Source organism: Nicotiana tomentosiformis, chromosome 6 (genome assembly GCF_000390325.3).
Source record: "Nicotiana tomentosiformis chromosome 6, ASM39032v3, whole genome shotgun sequence".
Lineage (NCBI taxonomy): Eukaryota > Viridiplantae > Streptophyta > Magnoliopsida > Solanales > Solanaceae > Nicotiana > Nicotiana tomentosiformis.
The window spans coordinates 90,206,880-90,225,488 of record NC_090817.1 but is presented as its reverse complement, the minus strand read 5'-3'; the positions used below and the strand labels follow the sequence as shown (position 1 = coordinate 90,225,488).

General features: G+C 34.0%; 3 protein-coding genes across 4 annotated transcripts; 2 read left to right on the top strand and 1 right to left on the bottom strand.

Annotated features, from left to right (window-relative positions):
- Window positions 1-216: 216 nt before the first annotated feature.
- Window positions 217-1,377, top strand: LOC138894387 (uncharacterized). The gene is made up of 2 exons (XM_070179084.1): window positions 217-327; window positions 892-1,377. The coding sequence occupies exons 1-2, from the start codon at window positions 217-219 to the stop codon at window positions 1,375-1,377; spliced, it is 597 nt and encodes a 198-aa protein (XP_070035185.1).
- Window positions 1,378-3,235: 1,858 nt separating this feature from the next.
- LOC104086703 (large ribosomal subunit protein P2A-like) lies at window positions 3,236-5,381 on the top strand. The gene is made up of 4 exons (XM_009591023.4): window positions 3,236-3,384; window positions 3,487-3,583; window positions 4,822-5,045; window positions 5,159-5,381. The coding sequence occupies exons 2-4, from the start codon at window positions 3,496-3,498 to the stop codon at window positions 5,183-5,185; spliced, it is 339 nt and encodes a 112-aa protein (XP_009589318.1). The 5' UTR covers window positions 3,236-3,384; window positions 3,487-3,495; the 3' UTR covers window positions 5,186-5,381.
- A 1,766-nt stretch (window positions 5,382-7,147) lies between these two features.
- LOC104086691 (peroxisome biogenesis protein 16) lies at window positions 7,148-10,454 on the bottom strand. 2 transcript variants are annotated; one of them, XM_009591015.4, is made up of 8 exons: window positions 10,235-10,454; window positions 9,306-9,363; window positions 8,777-8,993; window positions 8,421-8,686; window positions 8,061-8,329; window positions 7,558-7,625; window positions 7,377-7,438; window positions 7,148-7,295 (listed from the first exon to the last, which is right to left on the bottom strand). In XM_009591015.4, exons 1-8 carry the CDS (start codon window positions 10,301-10,303, stop codon window positions 7,234-7,236), a joined length of 1,071 nt encoding a protein of 356 aa, XP_009589310.1. In that variant the 5' UTR covers window positions 10,304-10,454; the 3' UTR covers window positions 7,148-7,233. The 2 variants fall into 2 exon arrangements, with proteins under 2 accessions (XP_009589310.1, XP_009589312.1); XM_009591017.4 differs by having other exon boundaries at window positions 9,290-9,363; window positions 10,235-10,253.
- Between the last annotated feature and the right edge of the window lie 8,155 nt (window positions 10,455-18,609).

Here is an 18,609-nt window from a genome sequence, read left to right as displayed (position 1 = left end):
CATCTGCAGGAGTTGATTGCTAAGTTACGGAACCAACCTTATAAAACATTCACCTGGTGCAATGAGCAATTAAGGTGGAAGGGTAGATTGGTGGTAGGTGCTGACCAGCAACTCAGAACAACCATCATTGGTTTATGGCATTCCACTACACATGTTGGACACTCTGGTATGGATGCTACATTAAAGAGGTTGCAAGCTCTTTTCTACTAGAAATCAATGGCTGCAGATATAAGGGACTTCATTAACAAGTGTAATATATGTCAAAGGCAGAAGTATGATGTTGCTGCTTATCCTGGTTTGCTACGACCACTCCCTATTCCTGATGGAGTATAGACTGACATCTGCTTAGATTTTATTGAAAGCTTGCCTAAATCTCATGGCAAGGATGTTATTTTGGTTGTTGTGGATAGACTCAGTAAGTATGGGCATTTCATGAGTCTGCAACATCGATACACTGCTAAGACAATAGCCCAATCCTTCCTAGATAATGTTTACAAACTATATGGATGGCCTATTACAATCACCAGTGATAGGGATCTAGTGTTTCTCAGCAATTTTTGGCAGGAATTATTTGTTTTACAAGGGGTTCAGCTGCAGAGATCTACCTCATATCACCCTTAGACTGATGGGTAAACTGAAGTTTTAAACAGAATATTAGAGATCTATCTCAGGTGCTTTTGTTCTGATAGTCCTCATGATTGGCCTAAGTACTTACCATTAGTTGAATGGTGGTATAACACCACATATCACATTGTTATTAAATGCAGTCCTTATGAGATATTATATGGTCAAAAGTCACCACTCCATCTCCCTTATCTAGTTGGAGAAGCTGCATCCGAGATGGTTGATAGATCATTAACTGCTAAATAAGCTATTGTACATCTATTGAAGTTCCACATTTTGAGAGCACAACAGAGAATGAAGGACTTAACCAACAAACATAGGTCTTATAGAAGTTTTGAAGTAGGGGATTGGGTGTATCTCAAATTGCAACCATACAGACAAGTTTCAGCAACCAGTATGCCATTCAACAAGTTAGTTGCTAAGTACTATGGCCCCTATCCTATTGATGCTAAGGTTGAAGTTGTTGCCTACAAGCTCCTGCTACCTGCTGATGTCTTGATCCATCATACCTTCCATGTATCTCAACTAAAAAAATACCATGAAGTTCATGTTGTCATCAATCATCCTCCTGTATTTCACCTTTCTAGTCCCTACTGTCCATTACTTGAAGAACTCCTAGCAAAAAGAATGGTGAAGAAGGGTAACAAAGTTGACGTGCAAGTGATGGTGAAATGGACAGATATTGATCGTGCTCAAGCTACCTGGGAATATCTTTCAGAACTTCAACACATATTTCCTTCATTTCGGTCTTGAGGACAAGACAATTCTTCTGTAGGGGGTATTATTGCAATTATTAGTGATGATACTTAGCTGCTGCTATTAGTACTTAGCTGAGAATATGAGAGTTAGTTGCACCAGCCAAGCAGTTAGTTACACTGTAGAAGCTTCCGGAAGTTAGTTGAAGTCCCAAAGTTAGTTAGGAAGTTTGTTACAGTTAATTAGAGTATTGGGATGAGATCTTCAATATATAGAGTGTAATATGTACATTGGATTCCTTCATGAAAATATCATTCTACTCTTACTCTTAAACTCTTCTCAAACTAAATTCTCGGAATTACCCTGACTTTAGTTCATTATTCTTCGAAATCTTTGCATTTCCTAAGATCTATTTTCTCTTTGATTGCATTGTGTGCATCAACGGCCCCTTAGTGCCAGATCTGTAATGGCTCAAGCTCAATCGCTCAAACAAGAATTTCCTCTGTCTATTGCTCCTATAACTCTTGAGAAGCTAGCAGACACAATTGCATGCACCACCAGATTTTTCGTAAAGACAATAGTTATTTTCTTTATCATTTTCAAGAAATATTTATACGTGCTTTAAATTTACCTTATTGCTAAGGAGGATTACTTATTTCTGTCTGAATTGTTCGTGTTGAATCAGTTACTCATTAACAATTTATGATAACATTACTACCCATCTCAAACTTTAAAAAAATGCATTCAATTGTGGTTAATGAATAATAGTAACTGTCTAACTGAGAATTACATGTTTATGTGGTTTGACGGATATCATTCTTACAAATCAACAACTACAAGTGAATATGAAATTTACATTAGATGCAACTGACTTGCAAAGGCCATAAACATAACATTCATATTTTAAGTAAAGATCATATCATTTTTATAAAATGTCTAAGTTGAATTAGGTATACACTCTACTTTTAAAAATGTAAAAGTCGAGAAACTTGTAAGGGTAAATTCAAGTAGGTTGGTCCGGGAAGTCACGAGGGAAAAATGAGGAAAAGAAAACAATATCTTTATGGAAATTTCACAAAATTGAAGAATCGGTTATAAAATAAAGATAATAAAGTAAAGACGAGTATAGAGAGAAACTAATATATTATTCAAACTTTAAACTTATGTACATAATTAACTGAAAATTCCTCTATTTATAGAAAGAAAGCAAGCTGCTTCTGCAAGCTGCTGTGTAAGGTGATATTGTACCAGATATAGATAATTTTCTACCGGAGGTAATGTTTATTCATAACGGAGTACCGAAAGGATAATCTCATTATACCAGATATAGATAATCTTCTACCTGTGGTAATGTTTATCCATAACGGAGTACCGAAAGGATAAGGTCATTATACTAGATATAGATAATCTTCTACCGGGGTAATGTTTATTCATAACAGAGTACCGAAAGGATAAGCTCATTATACCAGATATAGATAATCTTCTACCGGGGTATGATGTTTGCCCATAACGGATTACTGAAAGGATAAGCTCATTGTACCAGATATAGATAATCTTCTATCGGCTGTGATGTTTATCCATAACGAGGTACTGAAAGGATAAGTTTCTTCAAGAAACTTATTTCCAATAGAGTACTAAATAGATAAATATATTTACGGCGGAGTCTCATATAGATAAGCTTCTTGAGAAAACTTATTTTCAACGGATTACTAAATAAACATACATAATATAATATATTTACAACAGAATCAATATTTTTCTAGCACCACATCAAAACTTATACAGTAGTTTAGTAGTATCAAAGTCTGTCAATGGACTAGATTAGCATTGCCCCTTTTCCCTTCTCTTCTGGATGGGAAAAGAAAAAAAAAGAATAGTTTCCTGACCAATTAAGAAAATCTAAGCAAAAACCAAGGGTATTAAAGTAAAATAGAATAATCCACTCCACATAGAATGCTGAAAAACCCTAACTATATATTCTTATGCTTCCCCCTTTCTTCAAAACCCTAAGAGCAGCAGCTAAGAACCGCCATTGAAGGTTTTCGTCGCTTCGAGATCTCCTAGGTACTCTTTCTCTTATTTCTGTTGTCTGTTGTTTGTTTGTTTTGTTAATTCCAATGATTTGTATCTGAAAATGTTGTTTGTTTTGTGTTAATTTTTTAACAGAGAAGAGAAATGAAGGTAATCGCAGCTTACTTGTTGGCCGTATTGGGTGGCAACTCCTGCCCTAAGGCTAAAGATTTGAAGAACATCCTTGGATCTGGTACGCCCTATAACTCCTTAAGAATGCCATTTCTTTCTTGTACATATTTTCCGTGTCATTGATTTTTTTGCATACCGATCCTGAATATGTTGCATTTTTTATTACTTTTATAGCATTTGATCCGTATAGTTATTTATAAGTATAAATGTATGCAATTGGTTCAAGTATTTACATAACTAAATACATCTGCGGGTGGGTATCCCGAAGTAACACATTTTATTTTGCATTTCGCCAATTTAGCTTAAACGCAAAAAATATCTCGAGCTTTTCTGAGAAGTACTAGTTTGTAACTTCCTCAATGAATTTGATTGGAGGTTGAGTTTATTATGTTAATTCGACTTATTTATATTATTAGGAGTAGCGGAAGAAAATATTAGAGTAATGGTGAAAAATATTTTGATAGAGAAAATTTCCAAAGCTTGAATAGCTGGATTATTTGAAATGTTGAAATATTTGAAAGTTATATATATCACTTAGTAGAATATTTTATTAGTGAACTAGTGTTAAATATTTTGGGATTTACGTGCTAGGATGTAAAGAGTCACATAAATTGGGATGGATGTATTATCTGTCCCCTTTGGAGAAGAGGTTGGGGAATTTTATGAAGTTAAAACACTTTCTTTGCTTACTGTTTCAAGCTATCAGGTTTAATGAAAAAATTCAAGTGGCTATTAGAATTGTGAATAAATGGGGTAAAATCATGGTTTCATTACCTTTTGTTGTTTTTGCCTTTTGTTTCCATGGTCTTCAAACGAAATGGAGCAAGGATGATGCCTATTTACTGCTATTAACCTATAACAATGAGAATTAATTTTTATCCTGTTGTCGTACCTGCCTGAGGTGTCCAGAGGCAGCAGTACTATAATTGTTATTTTTCTTGCATAAGAAACAATGCAATAATTGATTTTGCTATCAAGTTTTTGTTCAACTGTCTTAAATGGATGCTATCTAATTCAGTTGATACTGCTGAATATTGTTCTAGATTTTGTTCTATATTAAGTGTCTTAAATTGATGTTTTCTAAAGTAGTTGATGGTACGTAACAAGTGAATTCAGATTGCATTGGTTTTTTGAAATGTCTTGAGCAGTTAATACGGATAATGTGTAATTTAGTTGATGCAACATAATAAATTGTAGTCTTGTTATGCGTAACTGTGATTTACTGTCGTATGCTTCTGTTGGTGTGTGGTGGTTCAATTCGAATTCATATTTGGAATACATGTGTCATGTGTGCTGCAGTTGGAGCTGAGGCTGATGATGATAGAATTGAACTGCTCCTCTCCCAAGTTGAGGGCAAGGATATCACTGAGCTGATTGCTGCTGGCAGAGAAAAGTTGGCTTCAGTACCAGCCGGTGGTGGTGCTGTTGCAGTCGCTGCACCTACAGGCGGCGCTGCTGCTGCACCTGCTGCCGAGGAGAAGAAGGAAGAAAAGAAAGTTGTAGAGAAAGAGGAGTCAGATGATGTATGAATACCCTCCTAATATTAAGAACTTGTTGTTTTTAAGTTGATCACTGCTTCCTTTTACCTTTATTTCCTCTCATCTGCTTATGTGTTTTCCTGGAATTTCTTTTACAGGACATGGGCTTCAGTCTTTTCGATTAGAAGAATCCAAAGAATTCAGAGCCCGGAGTTTTCATTTTCCAGCTGTTTCCTTGAGCGTATTTTAGGAAGTTTCTTGTCTACTTACAGATTTTGTTAGAACCTAAGTTTCTTGGTAAACGTTGCTGAGGCAGACAGTGAAAATTATAGTGTTTGTTTCAAATATTCAGCTTTGTTCAATATAGCTATTTTGATCTTATGTCATTGAAAAATACCACGGCATTCTCATTATACGTTATGTTGTGAGTTGAATTTTTTGTGATAGTGCCCGAATCTTAGTAGGAGGCCTGGAATTCTGGATTGTTATGTTGAGAGTATGGAGCTCAGTCTTGGTGTGTTGTAATATTGCTAATGAGAAATCCCTGTAGCAGATAGGGGACTGAATTTTCTCAGAATCCTTGCAAAAGGTGATAAGAGGGCAACCTGGTTTGGCCTCCAGCTGATACTAGTTTTAGTTCTCAACCTACATCATTGTGATCTGAACTTTTGCGAGTACTTGGGTGCGCAGGGGAAAATTATTTCACTTGTACCGTTGTGCGTAGAATCTAATTTTGTAACCTATTAGCGTAGTTTATACTCCCTCTGTTCCAATTTATGTGAACCAGTTTAAGAAAAAAATAAAAACTTTTAAAATTTGTGGTCCTAAACAAGTCAAAAAGGGGTCCAGATTATTTGTGGTTATAAAAGTGGACAGAGGTGGATTCAGGAATTTTGGAGGATAAGTGAACTATTACGAAGCGGTGGATCTAGAATATAAATTTTAGGGATTCAACCTTTAGTTCTACTATTGCATTCATTAAACTTTTGGAATTATAAGTTCAAATTTAATATTTATATAGTAATTTTCTTATATCTATATCTATATTCTTTACTCCCTATCGAAAATATTGGGATCAGTTGAATCCATTGACTATATGTTATATCATTCAATACTAGTTTTAATATGCACATTTCGTTTAATCATATAAAATTTTATGGTAACAAAAGAATAATAGGAATTTCAATGGGTGAAATTTTAAAAGAATAAATCAAATAGAGAAAGAAAGAAAAAGTATTTAATTAATATGCAAAAAGTGACACCTGACATATCCATCTCCTGTGGGCGCCTAGTTCTAAAAAAAATATAAGATTGACATGAGATTTGAATTCATAATCCACTCAGAGAGGTGCATCTAATAAGCATCATATGATATTTTGAACTTGGGTGCACACACATATATTTAGTATTTTTGCAAAAATATAACATTACTATACATGATTTAGGGAGGGGAGCATGGGTTCACGTGCCCCATGGAACCCCCTAGATACGCCCCTGAGAAAGGGGTAATTTTTTTTGGAACGAACAAAAAAGAAAATAGGTTTAAATAAACTGGAACGGAGGGAGTATAACTTTAAATGAGACTTAAGATAGTTAAATCCAACCTAGTAGGTAAAAAGTTGAACAGTTAAATGATAATTTTACCTTTTGAAAATGGCAAAAGCTGAAACTGATTATAGAAAAAAGTTGAACATATTAACGACGGTTAGTATATCTCTCAAAAACCACACTATGAATAAAAGAAAGTCGAAACGGTAATATTCAAATGTTAGCCGGCAATTTTGAATTTATGATTTGATTTTGTTTGATTCGAAACAATAAATACATTTTGATTGTGTATGTGTTTTCTAGATGTTTTGATTTGATATAAAAGCAACATTTCTGTGTTTCTTTAACCAAAAAAAGGAAGGACAAGTCTCAAATTCCCCCAGAAGCTTTCTACGAAATCCCACTGCTAGTTTCTCATGTCCTAAATGATTAGTAGCATATTGGGTCTCCACTGTATTTGAATTCCAACACATCATACATGCTACTTGTTAGAATCTATATTTATTGGCCTGACCTCTAAAAAAGAGTACTGTCCCAATTATGTGAGTATTTCAGTTCGAGCATTTAGATCAAGCTTCAGTATTAGATAGTCCAAATCATCAAGAAAAGGAATAAAGAGATTGATTGCAAATATTAATGTAGATGAGCCTACAAATTACACAAGTTTCTCCTCATAGCTTCCCTGTTATGAACCAGATATGTATGTGTAACGCGTCTGGACTCCAATAAGAATTTCAATTAATTTTTCTGCATTTCAAGAGCAGTCAATGTCAAAATATAGTGAAAATAGAAGGCAAAAATTGAACTCACGAATATCTTCAAACATACCTGCAACAAATCCAAGAATGGGAATAGGTTGCACTAGCCTTTGAGTGCTTTCAAGTCTTTGCCTGCAGTAATAACTGATAGCATTAGCATCATTCCACTTTATTCCAAATTTTATCTGAAGGGATTAGTTAGTAATACCATAACTATATGAAGCATATGTAATAACAAAGAACACAATTACCTGGTATACTTGGTAAAAAATGGATCTCGCATGAGGTACAATGCCCATAACATTCTTCGCCTTTTTAACTGCATAGAATGTTTAACAAAATCATTTTCTTTCAGAAAAATAGAAAAGAATTTAACAGGATTCATTACCATAGTTGGTAAATTACTGGATTTCACGCAAAAAAAAGTGTGCGATGGGGGTGGAGTGTATTATATAAGCCAGAGAAGGAGACATATAAGACACTGATATAATTAAGATAGAAATAAGGCACAGTCAAGTTCAAGAAGGAACTACATTCAAGGCACACAACCAGACTATAGAATTAGATCCAACAGGGGAAAAAGATGAGGAAAACGTTCAAGAACAAATGCTGTTAATTCAAGGAGGCATCAAGTGCCACGTTAGCTTATATGTGAGAAGGGTATGGCCAGAGATGAAATGTAAGGGTCAGTAAAGTGAACTTAGATTCCATAAGAGGAGAAAAAAAGATTGTTGAAATTCTGAAGTATCCTAACCTCATCTTTCTCAGAGTCAGAAAACTGAAGGTGATGGTTGTTCCCGCTATTTTGAGACATCAATGTAACTGAGAGAATGCTATTCCCAATTAGGTCTAAAGCCAGTGAAATGCACCAGGGAAACCACGACCGTGTCCCATATTTCTTCATCAATAGTACATAAATAAGAGGCCTTATGATGAAGAAAATCTCCCCCGTCACAAAGAAGCCTCCAGGAATACCTTTCTCAGATAAGAAAGTCTGTAGACTAGGTTTCTCAACTACTTTACCTATAAAAATATTTCAGAAAATATTACTAACAGAAAAGTGAGAATATACAATCAGATCACCTGAATTTAGCTGAAAGCTAACAACAATTACTTGGAGGTTCCATTATTGCCTGAGGGTGCTGCATTATCGCATTCTTGCCAAAGCTGCTCAAAGCGGATATTGCCCTACCTTGAAGATTCCCAGGGTTCTGCCCATTTGAGATACCAGACTCTCCATTCCCTCTAGGCTTATCAAGTCGCCTCTTCGTTTCTTGGGGACTTAAAGAATCAGAATCATTTTCTGCAATTTCAGTCTCCCCTCCTTGCAAAAGCATTTTGTACCCAGTCTTCCTGAAAATAACCAGCCTAATGCAAGCCCTGAAAAGGCAAAATAATAGTGCAAATATTTAGTCATAAAATACCAAATGAATCTTTTAGAGAGTATGAATAAGTAGTTGAGACACTTACTTGACAGCCTCAGTAACAGAAATCAAATTCCATTTGTTCTTTTCACCATAGAGTTGCTCAGCCACAACCTCAATCGTTGTCTCCAAGTCTTTCAGCAAAGTAAGACACAATGATAAAGGAACAAAAGAAGACTCTGCACATCTCGTATGGTCATCGGTTGGACTTGTCTCTATTATGTATTCATTCATGGTAGTAATCATTCCTACGGTGGATGATACTGCAAAGAACACACAGTTCAGGATAGAAAACATTGGTAGCAAAGTAAAACTGCTAAATGAAAGTCTTTTTTTCCTTTCAAGTAAATTCGTATTCATTTTTCTCATTAGGTATACCCCAAAGGAAAATGAGATATTAAGCAAGGAAAACTTTTGTAATAAAGCCATTACTTCAATTTTAAAGTAGCAATTTTTGACATAACGAAACCAACATGGAAAAGGGTGATCCTAAATTCAACATAGAAGAAGAGAGTTTAGAAAGATATTGACTGTTCTAAAAGCAGAAGAATACTGTTACCAAAATTTCACAAAACCTGCTTCTGGCCCGATTTCTGATTCAGCAAACTCATCTGGGAGGAACCATGTCAAATTCTGAACATTCAAAACAAGATGAGGAAACAGTTATTATATATACTCATCCTGTTGATAACCATATATTATCTCGGTCAAGTATGATGGAAGCTATGCAGGCAACAGCCGGTAGGTCCAGTATTTGAAGGAAAAAGTAATATAAATAATTTTAACAATGAAATGATATAAACAAATATGGAAAATCCATCGACTATATAAGGGAGAACGACGAAACTATGATATCTCTTGTAAATTTGGCAATGTAACATCTGAACTAGTGTCACCTTACATCCAAATTGAATGCAAAAGTAGCGGCATGAAGACAATATCATTGGCAAATGTTTGCCCTGAGCAAACAAGGAACTCCTTAGAGTAACAAGGAAAAAAGAGAGAGGATGAAGCAGAAGCGGGCATTGCAAGCACACTGGGAAGATTGTTCTGTGCTTGTACGGCCATTCCTCTCTATCCGTCTTTCACTAAATTGTGATTCATACTCATAAGAGCTACAACGCAAATGAATTGTGATTAATATTCAAGTACCCCCTTATCCTGGTGCAGGGTGCCAAGCGTTAAAATTTTGTGGTGATTCAAGAAAAATTAAAAATTTGTGGTGATTGAGTACAGTACCATTAACTTAAATAAAAAACAGGAAATGAGCAAAAGAAACCTTTTGGCTTAGAACAAAAGTTGAATTCATCATCTCCACTCATCCACCATATCAAAATTAATTCCAATTATCACTCTTGTTGCCGGTCAAAGTACATTCTTTTACACCTTAAACAAGTAGAAGCTACTTTAACAAAATCCCAAAGCACCATAAATCATTATAATCGCAAAAATAACCCAAATATATACAGAAAAAGAAAACATTGGTAACTAAGAGGGGGCTTACATTGACAAGAGAATCGAATTGACGCACAAAATCTTTATTCCTCCTAATCCATTTCTTATAAGCCTCCATAACACCAGAATTCCCACAAAAAAAAAAAAAAAAAACAATGGTTCAATCACTTAAGGCCACACTGAATCCAAAGTCAACGGTCCCTTCAGGTAGCTTTCAAATCAAACCCAGATGACATTAAATGCACTTTCACTCATCAGAAATGGCAGTGTGTTTAGGTTGGTGCTGGATCAGAGTTAGTATGATTTGAAGAAGAAGAAAATAAATTAAATGATTAATATATTCATGTTGGTGGGCTAAAGCGTTTTTATGATCCAACAAGCATATGGGAAAGATCACTAATTGAAACTTTTTAATAGTAAAATAAAGGTCTAATATCCTAAAATCCCCAAACCTGTCGTGTTTTTGTTAGTTTCCATGTTTGGTGTCCCCAAAATACCTCTTAATTATGTTGCCATTTGTATTAAAAATCCTAATTGTATTCTTGGAGGTGTGTAGTACACACTCCTAATTATTTAAAAAATATGTCATATAACACTACATGTGACTATATAACTCAACTTAAAACCTATCTAAACTATCAATTTTTTATCAGTTACCTACTTAACTTATCTGGTGTCTCCAAAACCCTCTGAACTATATTTTCCTGTATATACCCCATGTTTGACTTTTAAATGTGCGTCTGTCTAATTATATTAACTTATAATTTATAAAAAGTTTTTATATAGTTTAGTCATGATTTATTACTCTCGGATGATTGATTAATTTTAGAAGTTTTGGACAAAATAATACTTAATGTAGTGTTAATTTTAGATTTAATTGTGATTGCACTTTATTCTAAACTCCAATTGAATAAGTCCTTATTTATATTCACTTTTTAGCATAATAAAAATATAAATAAAGGCATATAGTGTTGCATTTCATAAAAATTATCTTATATTACATAAGAAAGATTACACAAAATAAAATTTCGCAAATAAAAAATTAGTTGGCCAACAATTACATTCTCTAATTCTAGATTACATAAATAAGGTTCAAGATATTCAACTTTATTCTCTACAAGTTATTGAGTTTAATAAGAAGATTTGAATTGGTATTCATTCAACAATATGTGTAAGACATGAAAGAAGACTAAAACAAGAAAGAGAATAAATCGTTCCAGAGGAAATAAGAGAGGGAGAAATTTTTTCCAGAGGAAACGAATATAGAAAACTGAAGAAAAAAGGTTTAAAAATGAAGAAGAAAGGTAAAAAAAAAGAAGGAAGAATGATGAAAAACGGAGGAAGAAAGGTGGATATAACTGAAATAAGGAGAATATTTATTTAAAAAATAAATGTGAAAGAGGGTTAGGCTAATTATCAACTATTTTCTGTCATATGAGCCATTTTGATGGCTTCTTTTAGCTATCACGCGCTCCCAAACGAGTGTTTACACATGTTATGCCAGGTCAGCAACGAGTGAGTTTTAATATGAGAACAATATAGTACATGTGATTTTGGGAACACCGAATAATTTAAGTAAAAAATTAACAAAAATATAATAGTTTAAGGGATTTTTAGGCTATTAACTCTAAAATAAAACGAGAGAGCAAGAGTCAAGACTATAAGTGGGGATCGCGAGCAGATTCCTAATAAGGGGAAAATGCCACGAGAATATATCACTTGGGTGGCGGGATATTTAATTGTTTCTTATGGAAACTAATTTTCCATTTTATAATACGCTATATTTAACTAGATCTTGATTTTAAGAAAGAAATAATTTTGATACGAATAATGGACTTATAAAATAGTTTTAAAAGGAAAAGAATTTTATATAAAATACTTGTCACGAAAATAATAATACTTAATAATGTTAGGAGTACGATTACACCCAATTTTTAATATGAATTTAAAAATCAAGTTTTTTCTTTAAATACTATATAAAATATACATAGTTAAGGTATCTTTCAATATACTATCATCTTTTCAAGTCTGAGCTACTACCATCCCCTACAAATATTTCAACTAAGTACAAGAAGCTGGAGTTTCTATCCAATTGATGATTTAACAATAATGGTTTTTGATATTGAATTTTCACAAACAAATCATCATCTCTGCCAAATTATCACCAAGATTTTCGATCTTGTGATGGCTTATATTAAATGGGTGGGGTTCTCAGATTTGGGAACTGCAGATTAAAACAATAATTAAGAGGAGTTAATTGTATAATGTTCAAATGAAAAAATGGCACGACTGAAATTTAATCCATTTTTTAATTTTGTTTTTCCTTCACACACTTGTAAGAAGGTGAGTTCACTTCTTCTCCCACATCATCTTTTATGGTGGTATTTGTTACGCTTCAAACAATAATAGATAATAGGTCGTCAGTGAAATTAATGTTTGTAAATTACTTATTCAAACAAATTTAAGGGGCAACTTATATATGTATTTTCCCATAAAAAATGTTAATACAGCGTGCATTTCTCGTGCATCCATCTATCACACGTATTCAATACTCTATCCGGTCAACAATAAATGATAATTTTATTTTTGGCACATCCATTAAGAAAATACAAACTCCTAAAAAAAAAAGATGTATTTACTGAATTAACCTTAATTAATTGTTACTTTAATACATTGAAATATGTAAATAAGGGCAAATTTTAAAAAAATAAAATTAATTACTTCTTGATTATCTAAATGAATATTTATTTTGGACCAAAATAAAAAAGAGAAAATGATCACTTATTGTAGACATAAGGGAGTATTTATTACAAATTCACGAGTAAAATTTATTCCTTTTTTAATTTATTCTGTTTTTGCTTTCGTGCACTTTTAAGAAGGCGAGTTTATTTCTTCTGCTACATCATCCTTAATATGGTAGTATTTGTTACACTCCAAACAATGATCGATAATAGGCCGCTCGTGAAATTATTGTTACTAAATAACGTTTTCAAACAAATTTAAGGGGCAACTTCTCTATGTAAATCATTCGGGTTGCATAGTTGGTTTGGAGGGTGGTCATCCATATTGATAACGTGAGATCGAATCACCTCTCAATGCCTTCTGAGTTGAGCATGTCGCATAGGGCTTGCCTAGTGCGGTTTACATCTTCTGTGTAGTTTACAGACTATTACACATGAGAGGTTTACCCAGTGCGCACAAAGTGTTCACCACAGAGTGCTCACTCGAAGGACATAGATTGTAGCAGCCGCGTATTTTCCCTGTTACCAAAAAAAATTAAAAAATCTCTATGTATTTTCCCATTTAAAAAATATTAATACAGTATGAATTTCTCCTGCATCCATCCATCACTCATATTCGCTAGTTGTTATAGTGAGTCAGTGACATCCAAGTTCTTCGATAGTGTCCTTGGAAACCGGGGTGGCTCAACCCCCAAGGCAATTAAAACAATTGCTTTAGGAATTAGGCCTCAAAATATAGAAACAATTACCCTCCTTGTACTCATATTATGTACTACTCCATATGATATACTAGTTCTTACTTAAATAAATTAACTACTTCTTGTTGCATTTCTCTTATTTAGTCCAACTTGAATTAATTTTCACTTTTATAATGGTTCTGCACACACTTTGAGCTAATTAGCTCCATATTAATATTTTAAAATTTTACTTGAAATAAAAGTATTAAAAAAGATCGTATTATATAATTAGTATATTAAATTCAAATAAAAAGATTTGATTGTTTTTCACATGTCTAATTGCTCATAGAAAAATTAAGATAACTGAGAGTTCCCTTAGCTGACAGATATTTTTTCAAAGCGAAATTATCAGCTATATTTTAAATATCTCAAGAAGGTTTAAATAGATTAGAAGAGAATATTAGAAGAGTTTGTCGTAAAAAGTAATTAGCATCTTTACAAATAAGGGCTAGAAGAATAAAAATAAAATAAAATATGTCTATAAATTTTATTAAATATTTTAAGGTCTCTAAAAGATTTAACTTTAGACCCCGACTCCGCTGAGCCGCTTGGAAATATGATAATCAATGTTGCCACTAGTGATTTTCATTTATTTATATAGATAATGTATTTTCAAATGTTAGAAGCGTGTGAAATTACCCACTAAATTATTCATATTGTCACTCAATTATTTAAAATTACCTAGTAAAGTTATGTTTATTTTACTTGGAATAAAAAAATACTTAACTATTTTTATAGCACTCAAAAAGTTATTAAACTAGATTTTTAGACTTTTAGTGGTGAAATACCTATTTTTCCTCTATATTATGAACCTTTATTTTTTAAATATTTTTTAATATTAAGATTTTTTTTTACTCCATATCATGGACTTACCTATAGAATAAATAAAATTTAAAAAGTACAAAAATGAAAAAATAACTTTCAAGCACATATAATGTTGGAAAAAAATAATTACGCAAAAGTTTCAAGCATATATAATGTATATTATAAATATACATCTATTTTAATAATTATTTTTCTATTACATTTACGGAATACATCCTTTAAAAGCTTTTATTCTCTTTAATACTCAATTGTGTAAATAAGTTTTTGAGTTTTTGTTATTATTATTAATTTTTTTATACAAACAAATTATTCTAATAAAATTTTTAGTGCGATCAATTATTTATTAATCAATTTCAGGTACTCAACTCTTATTTTGTAACTCACACATAAGTTTTAATATAATATTCATATGATATAAAAAATATTACTCATCAAAATAAAGTACGCACCCAACACACGTACGTTAAGGCTAGTTACATAATGACTTAAATAGAGGAGTAAAATGATTGGGTTAGTTACAATAGCATTTGGCAGAATCAAATTCAGCATAAAATCAACAGGCTAATATCAATTTACCAGTCGAAAAGATTAAATGACGCTATATAAATCCTAAAAAAATATTCTCGACTGCAAACTATATTTTATGCCTTTTTAATAAATTGCTGAGTAGTCGCGACTACTCAGCAACTTAAAAAAACAAAACAATTTTTTTTAATTGTAATTACCTAGAAATTTAAAATAAAACAAAATATATAAATGTAGTTTGCAGTCATAAACTATAAATTGTAGGAGAATATTTTCTGTGATGTGATGATATCAGACTTTATATCGGATAAATTATAATTGAGTCGATAATTTTATTGTAAATTTGGCACAAATCTATCGAATGTTACTGAAGCTAATGCAATCCCTTCACACCTCTATTTAAACTACTACTAACTAGTCTTAAGTATGCGTGTTGTGCGTGTACCTTATTTCGATGAGTAATATTTTTTTAAATTATATAAATATTATATTAAAAATATGTTTGAGTTATAAGATAAGAGTTTAAGCATTTAAAATTGATGAATAAATAATTGAGCATAGTAAAAATTTTAGATAGAAAATTTTAATCGTTTAATAATTTTGATAATAACAATAAAAACTCAAATGTATTTACACAATTGAGAATGAAAGAGAATATGTAACGACCGGACCGATCGTTTTGAGTGTTATAACTCCGTTCCCCCATTTACTGCTTATTTTATGTGCAATTGTCGTTATGTAACTTGGCGGGGTAGTTGGTTCGGTTCCGGGGATATTCCGGAATGAGTTGAGACACTTAGTCTCAAGATTGGAAGCTTAAGTTGAAAAGGTTGACCGGATGTTGACTTATATGTAAATGGCTCCAGAATGGAGTTTTGATGGTTCCGATAGTTCCGTTGGGTGATTTTGGAATTAAGAGTGTATCCGGATAGTAATTTGGAGATCCGTAGTTGATTTAGGCTTGATATGGCAAAAGTTGGAAAATTAAAAGTTTGGAAAATTGAGAAGTTTGACCAAGAGTTGACTTTGTGGTTATCAGACTCAGATTTTAGTTCCCGGAGTTGGAATAGGTCCGTTGTATCATTTACGACTGGTGTGCAAAATTTGAGGTCAATCGGACGTGATTTGATAGGTTTCGGCATCGATTGTAGAAGTTGGAATTTCTTAGTTTTTGTTAGGCTTGAATTGAGGTGCGATCCGTGTTTTTGATGTTGCTTGATGTGATTTGAGGCCTCGACTAAGTTCGTATCATATTTTAAGATTTGTTAGTATGCTTGATTAAGGTCCCGGAGGCCTCGGGTGGAGTTCAGATGGTTAACAGATCGAAGTTTGGACTTGAGGGAATGCTGGAGATTCAGTTTTGGTGAGATTGCACCTGCGATGGAATTGGTCATAGGCGTGTGACCGCAAAAGCGACATCATGAGCGCAGAAGCGTCCTGGAAGGAAGCTGGGCAGTGATCACAGGTGCGATGATTTGGTCCGCACCTGCGAGATCGCAGATGCAGAAATAGGTCGCAGGTGCGAAGGGAGGCATGTGATAATAGTCTTCGCAGAAGCGAACGAGACCTCGCAAAAGCGCACCCGCAGATGCGGGGAACTGGCTGCAGGTGCGCATGATCGGGGGTTGAGTGGGCATCACAGAAGCAAAGTTTTTGCCACGCCCGCGGGACCGCAGGTGCGGGTAAATGGTCCACAGAAGCGAAGACCTCTGAATATAATATTAATTCGAGGGTTTCATGATTTTTAATTATTTTGGACATTTCAAGCTCGGACTAAGACGATTTTTGAGAGGGATTTCTTGAGGTAATTCACTTGTGATCATTTTTATTCAATAATATTGTTTCCCCATTGAATTTTCCACCTAGTTTGTGTGTTTTTTAGGTGTAATTTTGGGAGTTTTAGGCTAGGGATTGGAAAGTTAAATTTGAGGATTTGAGTGACGATTTGGTGTCGGAATTTGATAAATTTGGTATGGTTGGACTTGTGGTTGAACGGGCTTTCGGATTTTGAATTTTTATTGGATTTCGAGACGCGGACTCGGGGGTTGTCTTTTGAGTTGACTTTTTGACTTTTGATTAAGAACTAAGTATTTTCATATGGAATTGATTCCTATAGCTTGAGTTGATTGTATCGAATTCTTTGTGGCTAGATTTGAGGCATTCGGAGGCCGATTCGCAAGGCAAGGGCTTGTTGTATAAGAGATTTGCACGGTTTGAGGTAAGTAACACTTCTAAACTTGACTCTGAGGGTAAGAATCCCTGAAATTACGTGCTATGTGATTGGTGTTGAGGTGACGTGCATGCTAGGAGGCGAGCATGTGGGTGTGCACCGTAGAAATTGTGATTTAGTTGATTCCATGGAACTGTGTAGCCATCTTTCTGAATATTATTACTGTACTCTATGAGTTAGAGCAATTGAGCTGTGATTTATGTTAGAAATCATACTTAGGCTATGTGCTGGTACTATTGGGACCCACAATGGTCGTTCTTTGCTGTTGAGTTATTTGCTTAATTGCAGTTATATACCCAGTCGCATCCATCATTGCATATCATATCTCAGTCTCTGTTATCATATATTGTCACATCATGTATCATTGATTTGGGCTGCTTAGCATGAGTGTTGTGAGCCCGAGAGACTGGAAAGTTTGATGACTGAGTGAGTCTGAGGGCCTGTTTGTGAGTGATATTTATGGGATCGAGCTGCACGCCACAACAGACTTTATTGATTCATGCCATGATTGTCTTATTATAGCGCTTGGGCTGGATCTTCCCCTCCGGTGTCACGACCGAAACTAACCCCTATCGTGATGGTGCCTATCGTGAAACTAGGCAAGCCAACTCATTTTCAAAACAAACCGATATTTTCATTTCAAAGATAATTTCAATATTATTTAACATAAAAACCTTCGTAAAGGAGTTTCAATCAAAATAAAAGTGCGGAAGGAAAAGTCTGACATCAGGGTGTCACTAGTCATGAACATCTACTACAATCTGTCTAACAATATCAAGGCTAACTCAGCCTGAAAAATAGCTAAATACAACTAGAGGAAGAAAAGAGAGAGAAGAGCAGGGGCTGCGATCGCCAAACAACTACCTTGCTATCTCCAAGAAAAATCTACAACCAGAACAATCAATAACCGCTACCATGTCTAGCTACATCTAAATCTGCACACAAGGTGCATGGAGTAACGTGAGTATGCCAACTCAGTAAGTAACAACAATAAATAAAGACTGAGCAGTAGTGATGAGCAATAAAGCATATCAAGTTCATATCACAAAAATTCAGTAAGTACAACATGCTTTAAAAAAATTAGTGTTTGAATCAAATCATTTCATTTAAACCCGGTTCCAGTAAAAATCATTTAAAGATATTTTTCAACAGTTTTTTTCAAATAGAGGAAAAATGCAAAGGTGAGCAAAAATGAAGAAATCATAAACAGCCCCTCGGGCAAACCTCACAATCAATCTTGCCACTCGGGCATACCTCACAATCACTCTTGCCACTCAGGCATACCTCACAATCACTCATGCCTCCCAGTCACTCAGCACTCGGCACTCACCACTCGCACTCAGTAGGTACCTACGCTCACTGGGGG